Source organism: Pseudorasbora parva, chromosome 5 (assembly GCF_024679245.1).
Source record: "Pseudorasbora parva isolate DD20220531a chromosome 5, ASM2467924v1, whole genome shotgun sequence".
Taxonomy (NCBI): domain Eukaryota; kingdom Metazoa; phylum Chordata; class Actinopteri; order Cypriniformes; family Gobionidae; genus Pseudorasbora; species Pseudorasbora parva.
This window is the reverse complement of record NC_090176.1, coordinates 958,522-985,981: the sequence shown is the minus strand read 5'-3', so window position 1 is coordinate 985,981 and position 27,460 is coordinate 958,522. Positions and strand designations below refer to the sequence as shown.

The 27,460-nt window shown below is 43.8% G+C and overlaps 1 protein-coding gene across 1 annotated transcript; it reads right to left on the bottom strand.

Moving 5' to 3' along the window:
- Positions 1 to 2,668: 2,668 nt before the first annotated feature.
- On the bottom strand, positions 2,669 to 12,579 carry LOC137075896 (uncharacterized). Its single transcript, XM_067444847.1, has 2 exons — positions 12,486 to 12,579; positions 2,669 to 4,553 (listed from the first exon to the last, which is right to left on the bottom strand). The coding sequence occupies exon 2, from the start codon at positions 4,540 to 4,542 to the stop codon at positions 3,523 to 3,525; it is 1,020 nt and encodes a 339-aa protein (XP_067300948.1). The 5' UTR covers positions 4,543 to 4,553; positions 12,486 to 12,579; the 3' UTR covers positions 2,669 to 3,522.
- Between the last annotated feature and the right edge of the window lie 14,881 nt (positions 12,580 to 27,460).

The following is a 27,460-nucleotide window of genomic DNA, read 5'->3' as shown; positions in this document are numbered from 1 at the left end:
CTCATAAACAATAACACTTCCGGGTAACAGCACTTCCGGCTTCCGGGTCAACTCAGGCTCTCGTGTGGGTGCGCGTCAACAGTCCCTCTCTCTCTCCTCGGTCTCCGGTTCCACCGGTGTTTTATACCCTCTCCGCGCTCATTACTGGAACAAGAGACAGGTGTTATTAATCTGCGTCCATTAATGACACTTAATGACAGTTGTCATAAACATGCATAAAAACTCCTTCATATTCATAATGTGTCATGTCATGATTATGAAGGTGTCATGTCCGTCTTATGCATACAACTTCAAGTAGTGTTACCCAAATATTTTTTTCTCTTCTTTTTAGAAAAATGTAATCAAAATGAAGTGAGTTGTTGAAATGATCTACTTGATTATTTTAAATATTCAAAAGTATCTGCCAATAGGTTAAGAAAAATAATCTTGTTTCTATTTGAAATGTTGTGTCTTGTTTCTGTCTGAAGCAGCATCTTGATTTAAGAATGTTTAGATATTTGGACTGGAAACAGGCCAAAAATACTACATAAGAAAAGCTTTTTTGCAGTGCATACAGTTGTGTGTGTGCAACTCTTTAGTTTTCCAGCATCTTCTGTATATTTTTTACAAACATCACACATCAAACAGATGTCAGTGAGCTGTCTGGGGATGTGGATTTGTCAAAGAATTCAAAATAATCAAAGATATTTGATATTTTTCTTTGAACAAAGACATTTGTTTTACTGTGTTCAACCCCCTCTCTCTTATCAGTGGAGCTGTTTGGGATTCCTAAAGACAAAGAGATGTTGAGGGCCTGTAGGCCAAATGGTGCCACACCTGTAGTCCAGTGGGGGAAGTCTGGTCTGATTGGTCAGTTTGAATGTCTCAGGGTTTCAGTCACATGGTCAAGGGATGGATAAAAGAAGATTGCAACTGTTGCTCTGGGGGCTTTTTTTTCCTCTGACGCTGTCTTTTTCTCTGGCTGTCGCTTCTAGGGGCCGTTTTTGGCTCTTCTCTTTGCTCTCTCTTTTTCTATCTTTCTATTTATCTCTCCCTATCTCTCAGGTAACATTCTACACATGCTGGGTACGATTAATGGTATACGTTTTTATCATCACATTCATCTATTTTGTAACTATTTAGGCAAGGCAAGGCAAGGCAAGTTTATTTGTATAGCACATTTCATACCCAATGGCAATTCAAAGTGCTTTACATAGAAATTAATTAAAACCGTGGTAACAAATGCATGAGAAAAAAGAATACCATATGGATGAATAAAAAATTAAAAACAAGCATAGTTAAAACAGTTGTAAAGATAATAATAGTAATAAAAAAAAATTTAATAATAAAAAAATAAGATAAAATAAAATAAAATTGTCAGATCCACAATAATGGTCTGATATAAAAATAAACAATTTTAAGTGTAACCATAACCGGATTTTGTCATTAAATTATTTCTATTATAAATGATTTGCTAACTAGTTTTGGTTTGGTATTGACTTTGAAGTGCTCCCTATTGCAATACAATATAGTCACATTAAAGGACAACTCCGGTGAGAAATGACCCTAGGGGTAATTAACAGATGGTTACAGAGTAGATCGTTCTCTGGGATGCGTTTTCATGAAAATCGAATGTAAAGAGTTTTATCTCTAAACACAGATTAGCTAATAGCGCTAGTCTTTGGGGCACAGGGTAGACACAGGGTGGTCAAATTAAATCGCTAGTTAATACCACTAACAAGGCTCAACATAGCCTCACACTAACACGGCAGCATAATGAGGGTCCCTACATGCAAACCGAAGCACTGAGAACTTTGTAAGAGTACAAACAGTTTAATAAGAAGATACTTTATAAACATAGTGCCTTACGCGTTCACGGACAGGCGCCATCTTGGAAAACAGTCTCGATTAATCGATCTACGAGCGCTGTTCTAAGTGAGCTGGTCGATAGGAATTAAGTCTGTGAAATCTAATTACATGGACTTTTTTTTTTTTTTTTCTCTGTTGTGTTCAGTGTTTTCTTCCGGAAACAACGGACCATATGAGACTCAAAGTCACAGTTCATCGTTTAGCACAGCGCTCATGGCTCGATGAGTCGAGACTGTTCTCCAAGATGGCGCCTGTCCGTGAACGCGTAATGCACTATGTTTATAAAGTATCTTCTTATTAAACTGTTTGTACTCTTACAAAGTTCTCAATGCTCCGGTTTGCATGTAGGGACCCTCATTATGCTGCCGTGTTAGTGTGAGGCTTTTTTGAGCTGTTAGTGGTATTAACTAGCGGTTTAATTTCACTTACTCTGTGACCCATAGACTAGCGTTATAAGCTAATCTGTGTTTAGAGATAAAACTCTTTACATTCGATTTCCATGAAAACGCATCCCAGAGAACGATCTATTCTGTAACCATCTGTTAATTACCCCTAGGTTCATTTCTCACCAGAGTTGTCCTTTAAAGCAACGCTCTCCCACGTATTTTGCTATTGTAACTGCGCTTATTTCCGTCGTTGGTATAAGTTGCAGTGGGTGGTTATAGACAAGAAATGTACAGTTTTCTACCATCACGCTGATAACGTTTCTTTAGTCGTTCGGCAACCCTGCAGTCAGAACCACTGTAGGCGATCCACCCTTACATAGTGTTTTAGTAAAGAAAGGTAATGACAATGAAAACACCAAGACTGTAAAGCAGCTTTATTTAACACATTAAAAGTAAGCTCTATATAGTAGCCTATATGCTCTAAAGTGAAATATGTGAAAAATAAAAAGCATATACACCAAAAGCATAATGAGTACAGAATACAGTAATTATTAGGGTTTGTGAATCACATTTCAGTTACACAATTACAATGTCTATGGTATAGAATATAATATAGTCTAGGCACCCATTTTAATAGTAAAACTTTTTAAAGTAGGATTTCTTTCAATCATAAACAAAAAATTTCAGTAATACCACAATGAATAGTTCTGTAATTTGTAGTTACATTGACTGTAACTGAACAATCGCTGCTATATTAAACAATTAAAGGAACTGTATGTAAGAAATGTATTTCAATTCATCATAAAATGGTCCTGATATGTCTCTAGAAATTAAGAAATTATGTTAATTTCAAATACTTATATCACTTACAACAGTAGTCCGGCCAGGATATTGTCATTATAAAGTTGTTGTTGCAGCCCTCAGCTGATGTTGATTTTGACATGTTGAGTTTTGGCATGAAGCTCCGTCCTCCACCTATCGACCAATCAGGAGTCAGTAGTGTTTGGGCTTCCGGGTTGCCAGATCTGTTCTAGTTACCACAGCTGCAGATCTACAAACGCTCCTGCTGATCCTGCAGCCAATCTGGCAACCTCGAGTCAGGGGGAGGGGGAGACACCGCTCTACAGTCATTCAAAAGTGATTGCAGTAGCAGTTTTGGCCACAATCTTACACACACTTCCTTTAAAGACTCATTATAAGCAATGCCTGCAGATCTCTAAATAATTGCTTGAGATGTTATAATTAAGGTATTTAACTGAAGCTGGAGTTAAATCATCCTGATATGTTTTCATGGTTTAGCGGATGGCAGCGGGACTTCAGTCGGAGGGTTTGGCACATCGTCAATCTTTAAATCACGGCAGAACAACACTGGTTCCTTACCAATACCCAGTCTGTACTGCCACAGATACACAGACTCATTCGGCTTCAGGTCAACTGAGAGTTGTTCTTCCTCTTCAGTCGCTTCCTCCCAGCTTTCTTTATCAGTGCTGACATGTGAACCTCCATATTCTATAGAAAAGGAGAACTGAGCCTTTGCAATTGAGGATGCAAGGTCTCCAGATTCAGCTGAGGCTGACGTGGCTATCTTCCAGTTGTGTGTGATCTCGGTCATCTTCTCCTTATTGTAGCCAACCTTTTTAGTGATTTTCTTTTGCCATGTCACTGGTGTATTGCTGTCATTAGTTATAGTTTTAATATTCTCCCATCTGCCAAAGGCTGGGCCTTTAGTTACTGACAGCCCACCAGGAAGGAAGGTAAGAACATCGGGATGAACAGAATAGACCCCAAAGAACTCATCTTTGCGGAAGTCTCTGCAGCCGCAGAACTCATATCCCCACTCGGAGGCTGGCTTGATGAAGTAGCAGTCCCAATAATAGAGACCGTTTCTGCAGTTGGGATGCAGCTTGTACTCTAAACCATTTGTGTCTAGATGCATGTCTGTTGTTCTTCGATAAGTGCCCTTTTCTTGGAAGAAGATGTAATAATAGTTTTTGGTTAAGGCGTAGTGGTCTCCGCCCCGGCAGTTGGGATGAAGGCTGTAAACCTTTGCATTGGTGTCTCTTGTCAGGTCAGTGACTCTGCGGAAGGAATTGCCCTTTATGATGAAAAAGATGCCTTCATCACCTCCAAGGTAATGGTCTCCATTTTGACAGGCAGGGTGCAGACTCCAAATAGAGATGTTTAAACCCTCTTTTACATCAGTTGTCTTCATATAGCAGCCGAGATCAGAGCGGATTATGTAGTGGTGTTTGCCCGCTAAACAGATGTCAGTGCCTTTAGCTTTGCTCCTGGGAATAATGCCTGTCATCGTGTCAGAACCTGTAAAAGAGAATAAAACAATCATTCAATCTCCACACCAAATGAATGCTGTTATTCTAGTCCTTCTATAGATTGAGCTCACTGATGATCAAAACAGCTTTATATATGAGGGAGGAAACATGAAGGCACATACTGATGATATAATCTTGGGGTGTATTCCAGAAAGCAAGGTTAATTTATTGTCACATATACCTTGAACTCTTAACTGATTAACCCAAACCTTGCTTACTCGAGTTTCCTTCGTGTTTCCTTAGTTACGCATTGTTTGATGATGACATTCACCTGTTTCTTGTTTCCGTTCATCAGTCTTTGTATATACAGCCCTATTTTTGTTCTGATCATCGTCTGATCTTGTCATTATTTATGGTAAGGGTACATGAATTATCATGAATTCATGCATGAATTAATTCCTGACTTACACCGGCTTCACACTGCACGCGTAAGCAGGGCGTAGGCAGCGCCGAAGCAGCGCGTGTGTAAAGCAGTAGCAGCGCGCGCCCTTTTTGCTTTCACACAGGCAGTGTTTGTCGCGCGCAGTTGTGTACAGAGTACTCTATAATGGATACGTTTGCATTTCTCTTTAATGTATTTGAAATGGGAATAAAGCAAAGATTTATCATGAAGCTAATTTTATTTTAAAAAATCGTTTCACTTGTTTCTGATGTTTTTTATTTCGTTTAGTGCGAGTTTTTGATAGAAGCAAGGCCATTGCACTATATGTCCATGAAAAGCACACTGCTAAAAAGAGAAATATTGGATAGGCATCAAATTTACATGCATTACCCATCATAAACCTCTTAAAGATAATTCATAAATGACTGTAATGACCGTTTTTTTTAAAAATGACAAAATAACGCACATCATAGTCTATCTACATGTCTACTGTATGTGTGCTATATTAATGTGTGTATATTCTATTTACCTATCCATATTTAGTTGTTCGTTCGTGAGACAACGAAAGATTGTCAAAAACACTTTAAAATGACTCACCATCAGCACCAAGAGCCGCTCACGCTCACCAACTTCCTCCCATGCTTTCATTCACTTGCAAGTCTTTATAAAGCAAACTGTGTGGATCATAGAGAACTGTGTGCTTCTCAACCTCCACGAGGAGCACTCTGAAGAACACTGCCTGTGACACCACGTGCTTTTGTTTATCGTTTCTGTTTTTATGCCAGCGTATAGTTATAATATATACATAATTTAATTCATATTTAATTTAAGATAAACTGGCATACATTATTTAAAATGAGTTTTGTAGTTCAGGCAAAAACTTATGGCAGTGACTTTGGTTTTTGTTAGAACTATTTTCTCACAGCTCTCCGGATGTCATATGACTGAGAAATACACGGAACACTTCACTAAATTATTTCATGGTTAAATGTGTTATTTTTCATGTTAACCAGGTTAATTTTGATCAGAACAATGTACTGTGGCTTTAATTCATTGTGAGCAGCGCGTCAAAAATAGAGCCGGCGCTGAAACGATCGCGGCACTGACGCTTCTGCTCTGCTCCTGCTACGCGCCGCTGCGCTGCCTCTGCTGCCGGTGTGAATGCACTCATCTGTTAACATGAGCGCCGAAAAAAATACGCGCTGCTTACGCGCGCAGTGTGAAGCCGGCATTAGCCTATGCATTACTTGATTCATCAATCACTTGATTCGTCTCCCGTTCTCCCTGTGATTCTGTTGGTTTGTTTAAGTTTATATTTTATTATTCTATTGTGTGTTTTTCCCCCTCGTGGGTTTTGTTTTGAGTTTATGTTTTATTTGTTATAAATAAATATATCCTTTTCTGCACTTGAGTCCTCGCACCATTTTCCTGTTTCCTCGTGTCAGACACAATAGAATAATAAAATATAAACTTAAACAAACCAACAGAATCACAGGGAGAACGGGAGACGCAGACATTACACAAGGATCCAACACAGACTGACAAACACAAGGAGATTATAAAGGGAACAAACAAGGCAGATAATGAGGGAGAACAGGTGGGGCAAATAAACCAATAATCAGATAACAAGAAGGGCGGGGTTGACAGTAGCACATGCAAGACATGACAAAACCCACATGTGCACACAAGACAGGACAGGCATGTGACACATAGTCACATGATAAATCATTATAAACCAATCACAGTGAAGGAAACTTGAGTGACATTGATTATCACTCAATTGTATTGTTTAAATGTACACGTTTCTTTCTGTTCAGGAGACTAATTTGGTTGTTGTGACCAGTGATCTCCCGGCTGTGAATAAAACATTTCAGCAAAGAGCAACTTTGGAGTGGTGTGAGGTATATATGCTGCGCAGCTGAGGAATAGAAGTAGGCTACTAAAGATTCTGCAACCAAGAGATTACAGCAGAGACAGTGATAGTGTTGGAAGACTATAGAGCTGTTCTCGAGGTGAGGCTGTAATACGTTAGTATTAAAGATCCTGCAGAGACCAGCTTAGGCCTGAGAAGGACGTGGGAGTGTATAGATGATAAAGACCTGTGTGCTCATGTGTGTTTGAGTTAACGCTAGTGATAGCTTCTCGATGGGATGCCGTCACTTTACTTCGGGAGGCGAATTACCTTGAGTACCTTGATACTGTAGTATTATATTAACAACTGGGAGTTGTTTTGAATTATCTGTGGTGAAGTCAAATATTCGTAATGAGAATTTCCACAACATCCTCATTGAACTAAATGATTACAAATTCACACACTTATCATACGTTATCTCACAAACGTTATCCTGGTAGTTATCTCTCCTCGGCTACAACGTCATATACTGAGCAAGAGCCGAGAATTCCACAGTCCCGGACTGCGAGTGGGCGGCACTGAGGCGAAGCACAGCGAGTGGGCGGGACTGAGGCGAAGCACAGCGAGTGGGCGGGACTGAGGCGAAGCACAGCGAGTGGGCGGGACTGAGGCGAAGCACAGCGAGAGGGCGAGACTGAGGCGAAGCACAGCGAGAGGGCGGGACTAAGGAGGAGAACAGCGAGAGGGCGGGACTGAGGCGGAGAACAGCGAGAGGGCGGGACCGAGGCGGAGAACAGCGAGTGGGCGGGACTGAGGCGGAGAAGAGCGAAAGGGCGGGACTGAGGCGGAGAACAGCGAGTGGGTGGGACTGAGGCGGAGAACAGCGAGTGGGTGGGACTGAGGCGGAGCACAGCGAGTGGGTGGGACTGAGGCGGAGCACAGCGAGTGGGCGGCACTGAGGCGGAGCACAGCGAGAGGGCGGGAATGAGACGGAACACAGCGAGAGGGCGGGAATGAGACGGAACACAGCAAGTGGGCGGGACTGAGGCGGAGCACAGCGAGTGGGCGGGACTGAGGCGGAGAACAGAGACTGGGCAGAACTGAGGAGGAGAACAGCGAGAGGGCGGGACTGAGGCGGAGAACAGAGACTGGGCAGAACTGAGGCGGAGAACAGCGAGTGGGTGGGACTGAGGCGGAGCACAGCGAGTGGGTGGGACTGAGGCGGAGAACAGCGAGTGGGCGGCACTGAGGCGGAGAACAGCGAGTGGGCGGGACTTAGGCGGAGAACAGCGAGTGGGCGAGAGCCGAGAATTCTGAGAGAGAGCCGAGAATTCCACAGTCCCGGACTGCGAGTGGGCGGGACTGAGGCGGTGAACAGCGAGTGGGCGGGACTGAGGTGGAGAACAGAGACTGGGCAGAACTGAGGCGGAGAAGAGCGAGGGGGCGGCACTGAGGCAGAGAACAGCGAATGGGCGGGACTGAGGAGGAGCACAGCGAATGGGCGGGACTGAGGCGGAGCACAGCAAGTGGGCGGGACTGAGGCGAAGAACAGCGAATGGGCGGGACTGAGGAGGAGCACAGCGAATGGGCGGGACTGAGGCGGAGCACAGCAAGTGGGCGGGACTGAGGCGAAGAACAGCGAGTGGCCGGACTGAGGAGGAGCACAGCGAATGGGCGGGACTGAGGCGGAGCACAGCAAGTGGGCGGGACTGAGGCGAAGAACAGCGAATGGGTGGGACTGAGGAGGAGCACAGCGAATGGGCGGGACTGAGGCGGAGCACAGCAAGTGGGCGGGACTGAGGAGGAGTGCATAACCAAAGTGTTGGAGCGCATCAATGTGCACAAGCAGTGTGCATAACCGAAGTGTTGGAGCGCATCAATATTCACCAGCAGTGTGCATAACCGGAGTGTTGGAGCGCATCAATGTGCACCAGCGGTGTGCATAACCGAAGTTTTGGAGCGCATCAATGTGCACCAGCGGTGTGCATAACCGAAGTGTTGGAGCACATCAATATGTACCAGCAGTGTGCATAACCAAAGTGTTGGAGCGCATCAATATTCACCAGCAGTGTGCATAACCGAAGTGTTGGAGCGCATCAATGCGCACCAGCGGTGCGCATAACCGAAGTGTTGGGGCGCATCAATGTGCACCAGCAGTGTGCAAAACCCAAGTGTCGGAGCGCATCAATGTGCACAAGCGGTGTGCATAACCAAAGTGTTGGAGCACATCAATATGTACCAGCAGTGTGCATAACCAAAGTGTTGGAGCGCATCAATATTCACCAGCAGTGTGCATAACCAAAGTGTTGGAGCGCATCAATGTGCACCAGCGGTGCGCATAACCGAAGTGTTGGGGCGCATCAATGTGCACCAGCAGTGTGCAAAACCCAAGTGTCGGAGCGCATCAATGTGCACAAGCGGTGTGCATAACCAAAGTGTTGGAGCACATCAATATGTACCAGCAGTGTGCATAACCGGAGTGTTGGAGCGCATCAATGTGCACCAGCGGTGTGCATAACCGAAGTGTTGGAGCACATCAATATGTACCAGCAGTGTGCATAACCGAAGTGTTGGAGCGCATCAATGTGCACCAGCGGTGTGCATAACCGAAGTGTTGGAGCACATCAATATGTACCAGCAGTGTGCATAACCGAAGTGTTGGAGCGCATCAATGTGCACCAGCGGTGTGCATAACCGAAGTGTTGGAGCGCATCAATGTGCACCAGCAGTGTGCATAACCGAAGTGTTGGAGCGCATCAATGTGCACCAGCGGTGTGCATAACCGAAGTGTTGGAGCACATCAATGTGCACCAGCGGTGTGCATAACCGAAGTGTTGGAGCACATCAATATGTACCAGCGGTGTGCATAACCGAAGTGTTGGAGCACATCAATATGTACCAGCAGTGTGCATAACCAAAGTGTTGGAGCGCATCAATGTGCACCAGCGGTGTGCATAACCGAAGTGTTGGAGCACATCAATGTGCACCAGCGGTGTGCATAACCGAAGTGTTGGAGCGCATCAATGTGCACCAGTGGTGTGCATAACCGAAATGTTGGAGCGCATAAATGTGCACCAGCAGTGTGCATAACCGAAGTGTTGGAGCACATCAATATGTACCAGCAGTGTGCATAACCGAAGTGTTGGAGCGCATCAATGTGCACCAGCGGTGTGCATAACCGAAGTGTTGGAGCACATCAATGTGCACCAGCGGTGTGCATAACCGAAGTGTTGGAGCGCATCAATGTGCACCAGCGGTGTGCATAACCGAAGTGTTGGAGCACATCAATATGTACCAGCAGTGTGCATAACCGAAGTGTTGGAGCGCATCAATATGTACCAGCGGTGTGCATAACCGAAGTGTTGGAGCGCATCAATATTCACCAGCAGTGTGCATAACCGAAGTGTTGGAGCGCATCAATGTGCACCAGCGGTGTGCATAACCGAAGTGTTGGAGCACATCAATATGTACCAGCAGTGTGCATAACCGAAATGTTGGGGCACATCAATGTGCACCAGCAGTGTGCAAAACCCAAGTGTTGGAGCGCATCAATGTGCACAAGCGGTGTGCATAACCAAAGTGTTGGAGCACATCAATATGTACCAGCAGTGTGCATAACCGAAGTGTTGGAGCGCATCAATGTGCACCAGTGGTGTGCATAACCGAAATGTTGGAGCGCATAAATGTGCACCAGCAGTGTGCATAACCGAAGTGTTGGAGCACATCAATATGTACCAGCAGTGTGCATAACCGAAGTGTTGGAGCGCATCAAAATGTACCAGCGGTGTGCATAACCGAAGTGTTGGAGCGCATCAATGTGCACCAGCAGTGTGCATAACCGAAGTGTTGGAGCGCATCAATGTGCACCAGCGGTGTGCATAACCGAAGTGTTGGAGCGCATCAATGTGCACCAGCGGTGTGCATAACCGAAGTGTTGGAGCGCATCAATGTGCACCAGCGGTGTGCATAACCGAAGTGTTGGAGCGCATCAATATTCACCAGCAGTGTGCATAACCGAAGTGTTGGAGCGCATCAATGTGCACCAGCAGTGTGCATAACCGAAGTGTTGGAGCACATCAATATGTACCAGCAGTGTGCATAACCGAAATGTTGGGGCACATCAATGTGCACCAGCAGTGTGCAAAACCCAAGTGTTGGAGCGCATCAATGTGCACAAGCGGTGTGCATAACCAAAGTGTTGGAGCACATCAATATGTACCAGCAGTGTGCATAACCGGAGTGTTGGAGCGCATCAATGTGCACCAGCAGTGTGCAAAACCCAAGTGTTGGAGCGCATCAATGTGCACAAGCGGTGTGCATAACCGAAGTGTTGGAGCGCATCAAAATGTACCAGCGGTGTGCATAACCGAAGTGTTGGAGCGCATCAATGTGCACCAGCAGTGTGCATAACCGAAGTGTTGGAGCGCATCAATGTGCACCAGCGGTGTGCATAACCGAAGTGTTGGAGCGCATCAATGTGCACCAGCGGTGTGCATAACCGAAGTGTTGGAGCGCATCAATGTGCACCAGCGGTGTGCATAACCGAAGTGTTGGAGCGCATCAATATTCACCAGCAGTGTGCATAACCGAAGTGTTGGAGCGCATCAATGTGCACCAGCAGTGTGCATAACCGAAGTGTTGGAGCACATCAATATGTACCAGCAGTGTGCATAACCGAAATGTTGGGGCACATCAATGTGCACCAGCAGTGTGCAAAACCCAAGTGTTGGAGCGCATCAATGTGCACAAGCGGTGTGCATAACCAAAGTGTTGGAGCACATCAATATGTACCAGCAGTGTGCATAACCGGAGTGTTGGAGCGCATCAATGTGCACCAGCAGTGTGCAAAACCCAAGTGTTGGAGCGCATCAATGTGCACCAGCGGTGTGCATAACCGAAGTGTTGGAGCACATCAATATGTACCAGCAGTGTGCATAACCGAAGTGTTGGGGCACATCAATGTGCACCAGCAGTGTGCAAAACCCAAGTGTTGGAGCGCATCAATGTGCACAAGCGGTGTGCATAACCAAAGTGTTGGAGCACATCAATATGTACCAGCAGTGTGCATAACCGAAGTGTTGGAGCGCATCAATGTGCACAAGCGGTGTGCATAACCAAAGTGTTGGAGCACATCAATATGTACCAGCAGTGTGCATAACCGAAGTGTTGGAGCGCATCAATGTGCACCAGCGGTGTGCATAACCGAAGTGTTGGAGCACATCAATATGTACCAGCGGTGTGCATAACCGAAGTGTTGGAGCACATCAATATGTACCAGCAGTGTGCATAACCGAAGTGTTGGAGCGCATCAATGTGCACCAGCGGTGTGCATAACCGAAATGTTGGAGCGCATCAATGTGCACCAGCGGTGTGCATAACCGAAGTGTTGGAGCGCATCAATGTGCACCAGCGGTGTGCATAACCGAAGTGTTGGAGCACATCAATGTGCACCAGCGGTGTGCATAACCGAAATGTTGGAGCGCATCAATGTGCACCAGCGGTGTGCATAAACAATTATTCTTTTTTTTTATTTTTACTTAAATAATGATAATTTAAAATTATTTGCCAATGGGGTAAGAAAAATAATCAGTTTCTGATTGAAATCTTGTTTCTGTCATTTTCTGCAGTGTATTTAATATGTCTGTAATAGAAAAAAGCATGGTATTAGAGAGATATTAGAAACATACTTAGCTGTGCAACTGTAGCCGGAGTCAGAAAAGCAGCTTCTCCTCGATCGAGTCTGAGAGGTGTTTGTCTGACAGGCTTCTGTCTTATATAAAGCTCCTGGACACACACACACACACACACACACACACACACAGACCTGTTAGAACAGGAGTTACCAACTTTTCCTGCAATCCAACACTGATGTGAAAAGATAATTGGCCCTGTTCCAGTTTTCTCCTTTTGTGCAGTTTTCATGTTTATGCTGACGATACTCAGCTCTATATTTCTTCACGCCCTGAAGAAACTTACCAATTCACAAGATTAATGGAATGTATAGTTGATATAAAAAAAAATTGGATGACTAGAAATTTCCTGCAACTTAATTCAGAAAAAAAATTAATTTCTAATTATTGGACAGAAAAGCTCCACATGTAGTAAGCGAAAATACTGTCTAACACTTGATGACTGCGCTGTCAAGCCCTCGTCGTCAGTGAGGAACCTGGGTGTGCTCTTTGATACCAATTTAAAAGCATTTCTAGCAACTGCATTCTACCATCTTAAATTACTTAAATTACGGCACATGCTTTCAGTGCAAAATGCTGAACAGTTAGTACATGCATTCATGAGCTCAAGGCTAGATTATTGTAATGCTCTACTGGGTGGCTGCTCGCTTAATAAACAAACTTCAGCTGATAGATAGATAGATAGATAGATAGATAGATAGATAGATAGATAGATAGATAGATAGATAGATAGATAGATAGATAGATAGATAGATAGATAGATAGATAGATAGATAGATAGATAGATAGATTATTGTAATGCTCTACTGGGTGGTTGCCCTGCTCGCTTAATAAACAAACTCCAGCTGGTCCAAACCGCAGCAGCTCGAGTTCTTACTAGAACCAGGAAGTATGATCATATTAGTCCAGTTCTGTCAACACTGCACTGGCTCCCTATTAAACATCGCATACATTTTAAAATCTTGCTTATTACTTACAAAGCACTAAATAGTTTAGCTCCAGTACTTAAGCGAGCTCTTAACACATTATACTCCATCACGTCTATTGCGGTCTCTAAACTCTGGCCAGTTGATCATACCTAGAATATCTAAATCAACTGCAGGCGGTCGATCCTTTTCCTATTTAGCTCCTAAACTCTGGAACAGTCTTCCTAGCATTGTTCGGGAAGCAGACACACTCTGTCAGTTTAAATCTAGACTAAAAACACATCTCTTTACTATGGCATACACATAGAACATTTTTAACTATGTTTTATAAGCAAGTTTCGGGAGAAGTTTGTTCAGATAATTGACACAGGGGGAGAGACCTCAGCTAATCAACAATAAGAGGTGTATATATATACGCAGCAGTCTTACTCTGTTCATGGGCGTCGGAAGCAAATAAAAAGTGGGTGGGTCAGTAGCGGCTGGTGAAAAATATTAGGTGGGGCAGTTGTTTTGCGGGTTGTTTATGGGTTCTCCCCCATAATTTTTTTTTCTTCGTAGATGTGATTTCCTGCTTTATGGTGCGTTTAAGACCATTTCCCTCGCCTATTCCAAAAAAGACCTCAAACCAGTTAATACCAATAGTCTAATAAAAAGGCTATATTCATTTAACTGTCATAGCCTATAAATCAACAGTCTCACAGCTAATGATAATGAACATGTAACCCAGATGAAATAAGTTGTATAATATACATTAATACAAATTATCAGTGAGACTCACAAAATCAATGATTGGAGATGTTAACCAATAATTTCCATAGAATAAATTGTAAAGAATAATTAATTTGTAGTATTTCAAAGTTGTTGCTTCAGCCAATCAGAATTTGGTTAAGCCCTTCCACTCACTGACGCAACAGATTGCGTGAGACCGGAAAAAAAAGAGAAGAGAAGACGGAGGAAAACTCGCTAGATTTAATCATCAAGAAAATAGAAATAACTGATCAAAAAAAAAACTTGAAAAGAGTGTTTAAAACTCTTCATATCCGTTGGAAGAGCAAGATATTGAGAGGATTTTGTTGTCATGTTACTCCTGTGACGACTGATGGGTTTATTACATCCTGTATTGCTGGACAGTGAATACTTGGATGTGGTGAGTTAATTTAAGTGTTTATCTTGAGTTTAATGTTTAAATGAGAAACCAACACTTCTTTTGTAAGAAAAGCAGAAGTTTATTTTGTTTTTGTGGTCATATATGTGATTTATGTTGTATTTTTTGGATGTTATTGTACAAATTCATAGCGCTGAGTTCAGTTGTTCTCACGTGGTGTCGTTTTGCTTCACGTGGATGTACATGTGCCTGAAAAATAAATGCATGTGTATATGTAACAGAGTTAAATAAATAAAAAAAGTGTTTAATTTCATGACATTAGAGGTTAAAATAAATCAAATGGTGTTTTAGTGCAATCACATTGCAGACATTCATTATTTTGTCCTTGCATGCTTACCGTAGTTCAGCAGAAAATGGCTGACACTGCTGTGGGTAAGCGTGTTTCTTCTCTCCTCTGTGTACAGAAGCACGCAAGTGCGTTCCACCAAGAGAGGCAAGAGGCATGGGTTCCGTACAAAATATAATTTATTTATTTCTAAGAAAGTTGGCCAACAATTATTTAAAACTAAAAGGACAAGTGTCATGGACTGAAAGTAAGGAAACAGAAGAAATTAAGTCACAATAAATCTTAACGGGCTGAGGCTTCCTCTGGAGAGCAGGCTCGTGTAACCGCAACAGGCATACAATGGAAACCACGCCAATCAGAATCACACCCACCAAGTTCACTGTAAAGACACAAAACTAGTGACACTGCAATAAAGGACACAGCAAGAATGACACCCTTTGGTGATGTAAAGCCTGTAATGCCGTAAAGAACCTGCCCGCTCCAGGAAGCCCACAGCTCCTAAAGAAGAAAATACAAAAGTAAAATTAATAAATTATACAATTGTAAAGGAAACAATCAATTTACAAAATCAAATGACCAAAAGAAAGGAAGCAACGGGTTACAATACACTCAGAATAAACAAAGTATAAATACTGACAACTCACATTAAAGAAAGAAAACTAATGTACCAAACCGTTGCAGTTAAACTCAGAATAACTCATACAAACAAATCTACAAAGAAAAACAAGAGTATTAACACTAAACATAAATGCATAAAACATCCAGCCCACTTAATGGTAAGTATGCTTGACACTTGTACCCGGACGCCAAAAGCAGCAGCGTGGTTCAGAGCAAAAGGTGGAGAAAAAGACTGTTGAGGGGAAACATCAAGAAACCTGCTCAACGTCCACAAACAGAGTCAATGATCCAGTGAAGTAATACTTTGACGATTGGCCACATCTTAACTGATAGTGACGCATTAACCAGTCACATGATCTCACTACATTCTACCCCCCACTTTTGTGTCGTCGTCCCGACGATAACCCCCCAATACGACCTCCTCATGCCACCTGGGAATATGACATGGTCTACAACCTCAGCCTATGAAGATTGGTCACTCATTCAATACACTGGTTCCTCATGCCACCTGGGAATATGACACGGTCTGCAACCTCAGCCTACCATGACTCATGAAGACTGGTCACTCATTCAATACACTGGTTCCTCATGCCACCTGGGAATATGACACAGTCTGCAACCTCAGCCTACCATGACTCATGAAGACTGGTCACTCATTCAATACACTGGTTCCTCATGCCACCTGGGAATATGACACGGTCTGCTACCTCAGCCTACCATGACTCACGAAGACTGGTCACTCATTCAATACACTGGTTCCTCATGCCACCTGGGAATATGACACGGTCTACAACCTCAGCCTACCATGACTCATGAAGACTGGTCACTCATTCAATACACTGGTTCCTCATGCCACCTGGGAATATGACACGGTCTGCAACCTCAGCCTACCATGACTCATGAAGACTGGTCACTCATTCAATACACTGGTTTCTCATGCCACCTGGGAATATGACACGGTCTACAACCTCAGCCTACCATGACTCATGAAGACTGGTCACTCATTCAATACACTGGTTCCTCATGCCACCTGGGAATATGACACGGTCTGCAACCTCAGCCTACCATGACTCATGAAGACTGGTCACTCTCTGGCATCCCCCTCAAGCACCCATTGAAGAGCTTTGCTCGCACGTCTAAATATGGAATTGAACTGTCGGCACACCAGCTGTTTAAGCTCTCATCTCCAATACTATAATTAATATATTTGACAAATTAATCATGTAACATTTCATTGTTTTCCATCGCATCAGACAACTGCCACTCAACCTTCTCCAGGAGGCTCATCAAGGTGAGGGAAAACTCCAAAAGGATTCCCCCCCCCCTCTTGCCACCTCCTGGAAAAGAAAGCTTCCTGTAAGGCTATAGACAAGCATCCCCGCAACCTACAAAATGGTTTAACTCTCCACTTTCGTGTCGACTCTAAATTGAGCAACAAGCTCTAAATTCGTGTCATTCTCTCCCCATTATTAAGAAATATATATACCTTAGTTTTATACTTGACGCAATGGATGTCACCTAAGGGAGTCAAACAAGAACACGTCAGTCTCCAGAACACACGCTGCTGCTTTTGTTCCTAAAAAGAAAAAAATAAACTACGACACAAACATAAAAAATATATATATATATACACATGTACACACACGGTCCCACACCTCTGCCAAATATCCTGTGGACCCTGCCGACTACGCCACATGTAGCATGGCGGCTCGATTGTAACGACTACGCCACCCCGTATTAATGGGGAAAACCTTCGAAATAAAGCACGCAAGTGCGTTCCACCAAGAGAGGCAAGAGGCATGGGTTCCGTACAAAATATAATTTCTAAGAAAGTTGGCCAACAATTATTTAAAACTAAAAGGACAAGTGTCATGGACTGAAAGTAAGGAAACAGAAGAAATTAAGTCACAATAAATCTTAACGGGCTGAGGCTTCCTCTGGAGAGCAGGCTCGTGTAACCGCAACAGGCATACAATGGAAACCACGCCAATCAGAATCACACCCACCAAGTTCACTGTAAAGACACAAAACTAGTGACACTGCAATAAAGGACACAGCAAGAATGACACCCTTTGGTGATGTAAAGCCTGTAATGCCGTAAAGAACCCGCCCGCTCCAGGAAGCCCACAGCTCCTAAAGAAGAAAATACAAAAGTAAAATTAATAAATTATACAATTGTAAAGGAAACAATCAATTTACAAAATCAAATGACCAAAAGAAAGGAAGCAACGGGTTACAATACACTCAGAATAAACAAAGTATAAATACTGACAACTCACATTAAAGAAAGAAAACTAATGTACCAAACCGTTGCAGTTAAACTCAGAATAACTCATACAAACAAATCTACAAAGAAAAACAAGAGTATTAACACTAAACATAAATGCATAAAACATCCAGCCCACTTAATGGTAAGTATGCTTGACACTTGTACCCGGACGCCAAAAGCAGCAGCGTGGTTCAGAGCAAAAGGTGGAGAAAAAGACTGTTGAGGGGAAACATCAAGAAACCTGCTCAACGTCCACAAACAGACTCAATGATCCAGTGAAGTAATACTTTGACGGCATCTACAAGTCACTCAATATCCTTATTAAACAGCAACAGCTGGCACTCCAATCAGGGTTACGTTAAGCAGCAATGCCATACCAATGGGAGCCCTGAAGGCACACCGCACTGGAAGTAAGCAGGACATCGCACACTCAAATTTACAATTACTCATCACCCTCCATAGTCTGTGACAACACAAAAGGGGCGGGGTTGACCATGATGCACTCCAGGAGGCATGGGCCACAAGTTTATATATCCCCATGGGGCAATAACTGATTGGCCACATCTTAACTGATAGTGACGCATTAACCAGTCACATGATCTCACTACACAAGCAACAACTGCCAGAGTGATTCGCTTGACCACACTCAATCTCGGACAAGACCAGATCAATCTATGCAAATGATAGAATCGCAAGTGTCAGTACATGTGGGATCAGAACATGAGATGTTCCGTGACAAGTATTGCATTAAAGAGTGGGTTGATAGAACCAAAGCTTGCATAAGAAAGCAGAAATGTCCCATCTCAGAACAAGCAGAGGAAATTATGAGCAGGCTTGCTGGAAAAGCAAAAGATGTTGTTAAGATCAGTCTGTGTAGTGATTGCACGCTTGATGTACAACAGAACCCTGAGCTGATTTACAATATTCTGCTACAGTATTTCAGTGAAACATCTTCATGCCTACCTCTTGCAGATTTCTATGATACTCTTCCAAGAGCCGGAGAGAATCCATTAGATTATTGGATCCGGATCAACAAGGCTGCCGATCTGGCGAATGATGGCCTTCATAGACAAGGAAAGCAGCTAGCTGATATGAGTGAAGAGGTAACAAGGATGTTCATCAAACACTGTCCTGACCCAGGTTTGGCTAGTGTATTCAGATGTAAACCTATTCATGAGTGGAGAGCTAAAGACATAAAGAACAGGATTGACGACTATCAAAGAGAATACATGGGTCGTGCTGGTGTGTTTGTAAAGAGCCACACTTCAGTAGTGCTTGACAAAGAATGTACTGTGCATGATCATCTTGTGAGCTTTCGACAGTCTGCAGCTCAGGACACATCATGTTCATCAATGGTGGCAAATACATGTAAGCAGCCGGAACTCTTGATGGAGCCCAGCACTATCCAACGTCGGTCATGTCCTGCTCCAAACCTGCCTGCAGTCCAGACTGTGACACAGAATACACAAAAACCCGAAAGTCAAGTGCTCTCACGAATGATGGAGATGTTAGAACAGCTGATGGACAGAGTTCAGACACGTGATGTTCCTGCTCAGAGAGGCAGCTCGAGGTTCCAACGGCGCTTTGGCAGAAATACCTGTCGGGTATGCGGTGATGGCAAGCATAGCACAGTGACGCACTGTATGGCAGATAAGTTGTGTTTTGAGTGCGTCTCGCCTGGACATGCAAAACGTGATTGTCCAAAACGTCCTTCTGTCCGAGAGGATATGGAGGGAAACTAGTGGACCCGTATTTGGAGGGAGGCAGTATGGGTCATTCTTGCAACTCCCAAGTTGTTAATGAGTGTGAAGATGTATGCCAATTGATTGGAAACAGTGTTGATGAACAAAATATTGTGTATCAGAACATGGAAGTTGTTGGGAGACATGATAGCCTCTTTTATACACCTGTGAAAATTGGAGAAAAAGTGACATTGGGAGCCATGATGGATAGTGGATCTATGGCATGCACCTTAAATGACGCAGCTGCGTTAAAGCTGAGAAAAGTAGGTGTAGTTGATGGAAGGAGTGAGCTGAGCACTGATGTAGTTCTTGTGGGCTGTGGTGGATTGCATGTCAAGCATAAATCCGTATTCAATCTGGTCATGGAAGTTTATGGCTTGAAGATGACTGTACCCACTTTAGTGGTTCCCGGCCAGCATGACGAACTCATAATTGGAACTAATGTCATCAAACAGATCTTGCGACATTTCAAGAAGTGTGAGGGTTTTTGGAGAGCTGTGTCTGGCCCAACATCAATGGATCCGGAATGTGAGAGCTTTTTGTCTATGCTCGCTGGACTAAATCGCTGGAGAAGTAAAGATATGCCTGAGAAACTTGGTACAGTAAGATGCAATTCGGCTGTTTGTCTTGAGCCTGGTTGTGAATATTTGGTGTGGGGGAGATTGAAATCAGCTGTATCCTCACCAGGCAGTGCTGTCATGACAGAGCCCACCACTTCTCATTCGATACCCAGAGGTATCATGGTGGCTAGACTTGTCACGTCGTTGTGGAGTGATGGATGGGTCCCTTTAAAGGTGATCAACACATCAGGGAGAATTGTGCTGCTGAGACGGAATTCAAAACTGGCTGACCTATACCCTTGCATTGCACTTGAGGATATTGATACAGTCATACCGCCCCTTTTCAGTTGCTCTATGGGCTTGTCTGAAAGCGGGGCCCATTCGACATCTGCAAGTGAAAGGTTAAATCCATTGGATTATCTGACCTTGATGTAGAGTCATGTGATGTTTCTGACCAGTGCAAGCAGCAATTAATGAGTTTGATCTTGACTTATGAGGACATCGTTTCAAGAAATCACCTAGACTGTGGAGAGGCTAAGGGCTTCGTACATAGAATCCACCTTTCGGACCCCAGGCCATTCCGACTTCCATTCAGGCGGGTAGCCCCTAGCCAATACCAGAAGCTGTGCCAGGTTCTGACGGAGATGGAGGAAAAAGAGATAATTTGTCGTTCTTCAAGTGAGTACGCATCTCCACTTGTTTTAGTGTGGAAGAAGAATGGGGATCTTCGTGTTTGTACCGACTTCCGTTGGTTAAACAGAAGAACATTAATGGATGCCCACCCTCTTCCACATCAGGCAGACTGCCTGGCGGCTCTTGGTGGTAAAGCTTTGTTCAGTACGATGGACCTCACATCAGGTTTTTATAACATGCCACTTCATGAGGACGATAGTAAATTTACTGCATTTACCACGCCGATGGGCCTGTTTGAGTACAACAGGCTACCTCAAGGTCTTTGCAATAGCCCTGGCAGCTTTATGCAGATGATGAACAGTATTTTCGGTGATCAAAACTTTTTCAGCATTCTGTGTTATATAGACGATCTGATCGTCTTTGGCCTGAATGAGCAAGTAGCACTTGATCGTTTGGAGATGGTGTTCGGAAGGCTACGAGCCCATGGCCTGAAACTTGCTCCAAAAAAGACACCTTTTGAGAGTGTCAGTGAAGTTTCTGGGGCATGTTATAAACAAGGATGGAGTGTCTACGGACCCTGATAAGGTAGAGTGCATTTCCAAGTTGAATAGTTCTGACCTGATGGAAGTGGACGGGAAGACGCCATCTCAGAAGAGAGTCAGATCGTTTTTGGGAATGGTAAACTATTATCAACATTTCATTTCGAATTATTCTGTCAAAGCAAAACCACTCTTCGATCTTCTTCAAGGCCAGAAGGTCAGGGGACATAAGAATAAGACATGGAATGTGTGCCAAAACAGGAAGCTCAGACCTGAGGATTGGACTCAAGCACAGCATGATGCAGTTGAAACTGTCTTTGGTTAGGAGTGTTGTTCTGGCTCACCCGGATTTCTCACGTCACTTCATATTGGCGACGGATGCTTCCTTGGATGGGATCGGAGCTGTCTTGTCACAAGTCCAGGAGGGGGAGACCAGAGCGAGACCGGTTGCTTTCGCCAGCAAGTCCCTATCACGTTCACAGCGAAACTATCCAGCACACCGGTTGGAATTTCTGGCCATTAAATGGTCCATTTGTGAAAAGTTTAGCCATTGGCTCAAGGGGCACAATTTTACCGTTCTGACAGACAACAATCCCCTTGCTCATATACTCACAAAGCCTAAGCTCGACTGCTGCGAACAGCGCTGGGTGGCAAAACTGGCCAGCTATGACTTTGATATAAGGTATGTACCTGGCCCTCAGAATGTCATTGATGATTCCCTCAGCAGAGTCCCTTTTGTCAAGGGTAGGGTGACGCAAAGACTGCTGCAAGTGCCCTATGATACCATGCTGACAGATATGAGAGGGATCTCATCTAACTCTGTGCAGGATGCTTTCAGATGGTCCTGTGACAAAAATCAAGAAGAGAGTGTTATACAACAACAACAACAGTCATGCACAGTCAATGATAATTTTGGTATGGATCATGCTATAGTTGCAAGCTCTGATATCTCTGCTGTCTTGACTTCACAAGTGGAATGGGAACTTGGTGCTAATACACGGGCTATGGCGGTTGTGGATCACTTACCTCAGATAGTTCCTACAGGCCAGAACACATTGCCAGCATTTTCTGTGGAGGACCTGAGTGACAAGCAGATCAATGAAAGAGTGTTGTCAAGAGTAATTTCTTACGTTGAAAGTCGCCAGAGACCTACAAGACGAGAGAGAGCAGGAGAGTCACCAGCAGTGCTTCGTTACCTCAAACATTGGGAGAAGTTGATTGTGAGGAATGGTGTTCTCTACAGGGTGTCTCGTGACCAGCTGTCAAGGACAAAATGCTTCCAGTATGTTGTCCCAGACTCATTGGTGAATGTGATTCTGAGAAGTGTTCATGATGACAGTGGCCACCAAGGTCAATTCGGGAGTGCTAGTTTGGCGAAACAGCAGTTTTTCTGGTTAAACATGGAGCATAGAGTGCGTGACTATGTGCGTCACTGTCAACGTTGCATCATAAGTAAAAGTTCTGACCCTTCCGGTAGAGCTCCTTTTGAGAATATAACTTCTACGAAACAGCTAGAGCTGGTCTGTATTGATTTTTGGTCGGCAGAAGATGCAAAGAATAAATCAATCAACGTCTTAGTTGTGACCGACCATTTCACAAGGCTAGCTGAGGCATTTGTGTGTCGAGACAAATCTGCCAAGCAAGTTGCCAGAGTTCTGTGGGACAGATATTTTTGTATATATGGTCTACCGGAACGTATCCACAGTGACCAAGGTGCAAGTTTCGAGAGTCGGCTGATAAGAGAACTTCTCAGGGTATCAGGGGTGAAGAAATCACACACCACCCCCTACCACCCTATGGGCAACGGAAGTGTTGAACGTTTTAACAGGACCCTGGGCAACATGATCCATGCTCTATCCCCGGATGTCAAGAGGGATTGGCCGAGACGTTTGCAGACACTGACGTTCCTTTACAATTGCACGGCACATGAGTCCACAGGCTATGCACCCTTTTATTTGATGTTCAGAAGGTTACCACGTCTTCCAGTTGATATTCTCTTCCGATCAGTCTTGAATGACCAGGATGTGATCAGCTATGACAAGTTTGTGAACACACTTGTTAAAGATCTCAAAGAGGCTATGGTGATTGCACAAGAGCATATCACAAAGGAACAGAAAAGACATGCAGCTCTATATAACCGTCGGGTGAAGGGGCTCGTCATTGATGTGGGTGATCAAGTGTTGCTGGCAAATAAGACTGAGAGAGGAAAAAGAAAAGTTGCAGATCGATGGGAATCCATAGTGTACACTGTGGTGGACTGCAAGCCTCAAACTCACACTTACAGGATTCGGAACCCTGCCACCGGTCAAGAGAAAGTGGTTCATCGCAATCTCTTGTTGCTGGTTAATTTTCTGCCTGTTCCTGAAGAGATCTCTGTGGCTTGTCCTGGTTGAGCTGCGAGTGGCCCCTGTAGCAACATGCCTTCAAGCTCATCGTCAAGCCTGAAAGACGGCTGAGTGATGTTAAGTGTAGCCCTGCCAACACACATGGATGACATTTCCTGTGAGAACGTTCCTCTGACCAGTCGTGTGAATGACGATACTGATAGAACATTGAGTTGGGTTTCTCACTTACCTATTGTGAGCCAAACTACTCCTTCAACTGTCGTCTCAGCTGACGTTATAGTAAGCCCGACACCTCAAACTGCTTCATCAGTGTCTTTTGAAAGTGTATCTGAGGAGTCAGATGAAGAAATGGCTGATGTGTCACTGATGATGAATGCCGTTCAGATTCAGGAAGCATAGAATCTGCAAGTACTGTTACGCCTGCTCGAGCAAACTCACAGTCCTCCGGTGTAACTCTAAACACACATGCGGCAGATGATGCTAGTTCCACCAGACAGATCAGATCACGCTTTGGCCGTGTCATCAGACCAGTTGACAGATTAATTCAAACAATGTCAGGCCAGGCTGTGATTCAAGATGCAAAGCGTAATATTGAGGCTGTTTGCAAGTCTATGTTTTGTGCTTTTGCTAATTAGGAAAGTAGATCTACATTTATGGGACATTTGAGAGGGCTTTTTCTTCTTCCTTTCTTAGTTTGTCTGGACTGGTTTAAGGTCCTTGGTTCTTGTTCAAGTAATATACCTGAGGATGAGGGGTACTTTGGTTGACCGTTGGAGGGGGCCTCTTTAATTACCCAATTGTTATGCATTTTGTTGGGTTATTTCCTTTGTTGATGTATTCGGAGAATGAGATTGTGGAAGAATATTGTGGAATGTATGTGGACATTCTACTGTCGATTGTTGATATGGGAGCTTAGCGCTACTCTCTTATCGATTCATCCTTATGGGATAATTTTCATATTGACTGTCCTTTTATGGGAGGTTGTTCTTTGATTTGAAATCCACATTAAATGTTACTTTGGTGTTTTTACTTTTGGTGACACCTAAATTTCATGTAATTCTGTGGGGGTGAATGTAACAGAGTTAAAAAGAAAATTAACTCTAAATGTATTCATGGTGTTTAATTTCATGAAATTAGAGGTTAAAATAAATCAAATGGTATTTTAGTGCCCCCTAGTGATTATCACATTGCAGACATTCGTTATTTTGTCCTTGCATGCTTACTTTAGTTCGGCAGAAAATGGCTGACACTGCTGTGGGTAAGCGTTTCTTCTCTCCTCTGTGTATTATGTTTCAAAATGTGATAAAAGAGGGATTTAATACGATTTTGTTTCAAATGCAGAGCAAAGCACCACCATCGTCGTCCCGCACAAGACCCGGCTGGCTTCACCCTGCGAGTCGCAGCAACAGGCCTTCAGCCAGCCTTGGTCCTTGGTCGAGGGCCACTCCCACCTCCCGATGCGGCCCAGCTTTTCACCACAGCTTCTGCTGCTGCAGAACCACATTCAACCGGGCCCAGTGGCCTCCACACAGCTTCTCAGTTCAATGCTCCCGCTGTTCATAACACTTTTCCTTTACAGTGGCCTCCAGCACCTGTTGCAGACGCTAACGCAAGGCTAAATCAGTTAGCAGCAAAGGCCCAAACACTTCAACACTTCTATCCAACAGGTTTTAACCCCACCCATGTCTAGTTGCCTGCAGCTCCAGAGGGGAAACAAGCGTAAGCACGGCCCGCTCGCAGTTCAAGTGCACACTTCGCTCTATCACCCTTCATTTCCCTCCTTTCCCAAACTAACTCTCTTTCCTAAGACGCAGAGGGTAATCAAAGCGTGAGGCTGCTGCTGACATCCGCAGCCCCGGCTTTTTAACCTTGCCAGCTCTTTCTTACAAACTAAATCACAGCACTCTCTCTTCACAGCAACACCAATACCCGTGCCATGCAACACACTCGCCAAGGAACTGCCACCAATGTCCCAAAACATTCGTGCACAGATCCTCTTAGGTGCAGACATAGACCTTTCTTCTCATCTCTCCATTATCCCCACAGCTGAACCAGTCCGCCAAATAGACTGCGGGGATTTCGCTGTTACCTTCAAAACAACAAACACACATTCATCCGGCGTCCTTTCATTTGAGTGTGTAATAGCTTTTTCTCTTTTTACGGAAATAATCTGTTCAGTTTTCCCCCACAGGCGGCACAAGCTAAATGATTACCTGGCAATCATAGCCGAGCTCACGCTGTCCGACGGAGGGAGCCATTTCTACACCTTACATAAACTTTTTTTCAGCCAAAAGTCCGGTTCGAGTCGCACAGTGGAACCAGTGCATGTACTGGGGCGCACTCGACCATGAGCTCCACAGCAGGGTGTTTTTAGGCTGTAAAAATGTCTCTTGTGCAGTCTGCAGGTCAGTGTCACACACTACAGAATTGTGTCCGCAGGTTTACCCCTACTCTCCACCCCGCCTGGAGACAAACACTGTCAGATCCACCAGTTATGTGCCACGCACCGCAACCACCAGTGCTACCACCTCTTTCTTTCACTTCAACATTTGTAAATGCAACAGACAGCGATGTTGGTACATGCATATCTGTAAATTCTGGGGCGGCATCCATGCCCGCATTGTATGTCCAGTTCATAAATCTGTACATAAAAAATCCATGTATTATTTATCGACTCCCGTAAATAGTTCGAAGTCCATCTGTGAAATATCTCACCACCTCGATGATGAATTTACTAATTACCTGCTGTCAGGCCTCAAAAATGGTTTTAAACATAGAATGCCCGCTCTCCCAAAACACTACAATCTACAATAACCGGCAGTCCGCCCTCATCAAACCTGAAATTGTAAAGTGGAGTCAGGCTTCATGATCGGCCCGTTTGATAATCCGGGGGCTTCCTTTTTTCTCTGTCCAGCAAGCTTTTGGTCTTCCAGTGGACACAGTGAGAAATCTCTTGGTCACACACTCATGTTTTTCCTTCATGTTTTTCAGCACTCCATGAGAAGTGGAAGCAGAAGCAGAGAGAAGCAGAGAGAGTGCAAGTTGCCACACATCAAATTCAGCAGGAAGTTCCCATGCAGAGAAAAAGAGTGGAAAGTTTCCATGCAGCGAGTCAGTGGAAAGTTTCCACACAGTAATTATTTAATTCTATAAACTATAATACTGATCTGCCAACATTGTCTCTCTATGATAAATTAAAATAAGCTGATAACATCACTGTTTACTCCAGAACGACTGTACAGCCAAATCTAATTCTGCTGCAGTATTATCCTGTTTAACACTGAAGCTGCTCTGACACAATCGGCACTGGAGAAGAGTGATATAAATAGTTGATTGATTGATTAGAATTCACCCAAAATTGTTTGTACCGGTATACATATACCTGATTGAAATGTGAGCGCTTTCCCCTTTAATTGTGATGACATCATGAGTCATTCTGGCCCCTCCTCTTCCTCTTGTAATGCGTTAGAGAGGTGAGATGATTTTGGGCTCTTGTTAATCTTTTTTAATCCTTATTTTAATTATTGCTTTTATGCTCATATTGTCACGCCAAATATGTATGTTATTTTACTCATCTGTGTGGTTATTTTGGTCATTTGACTTCTTTTTTTTGTTTTTTTGTTATTTTTTGTTTTACTTACTTTTTTTAAATTATTTTTTAGTTAAATTTGTCTTATAAGTGGAATTGAAGCACATGGTGACAAGTGTACATATACATTTTAGGGAACGAAGGTGAGTCTCATTGCATTAAGAGGCTGTTTTTATAAATTTGTTTATCAGAGTAAAAGATCAGCAAAGTCGTGAATGCTGTCCTGTTCTTTCCAACACACACAACACAACGCAGAGAACAGACCAGTTCCACATGTAAACGCAGTCTTTGGTTTAAAAC

Excerpts from the sequence above, each read along its gene's own strand:
- LOC137075896 (XM_067444847.1), bottom strand. The coding sequence starts at position 4,542 with ATGACAGGCATTATTCCCAGGAGCAAAGCTAAAGGCACTGACATCTGT.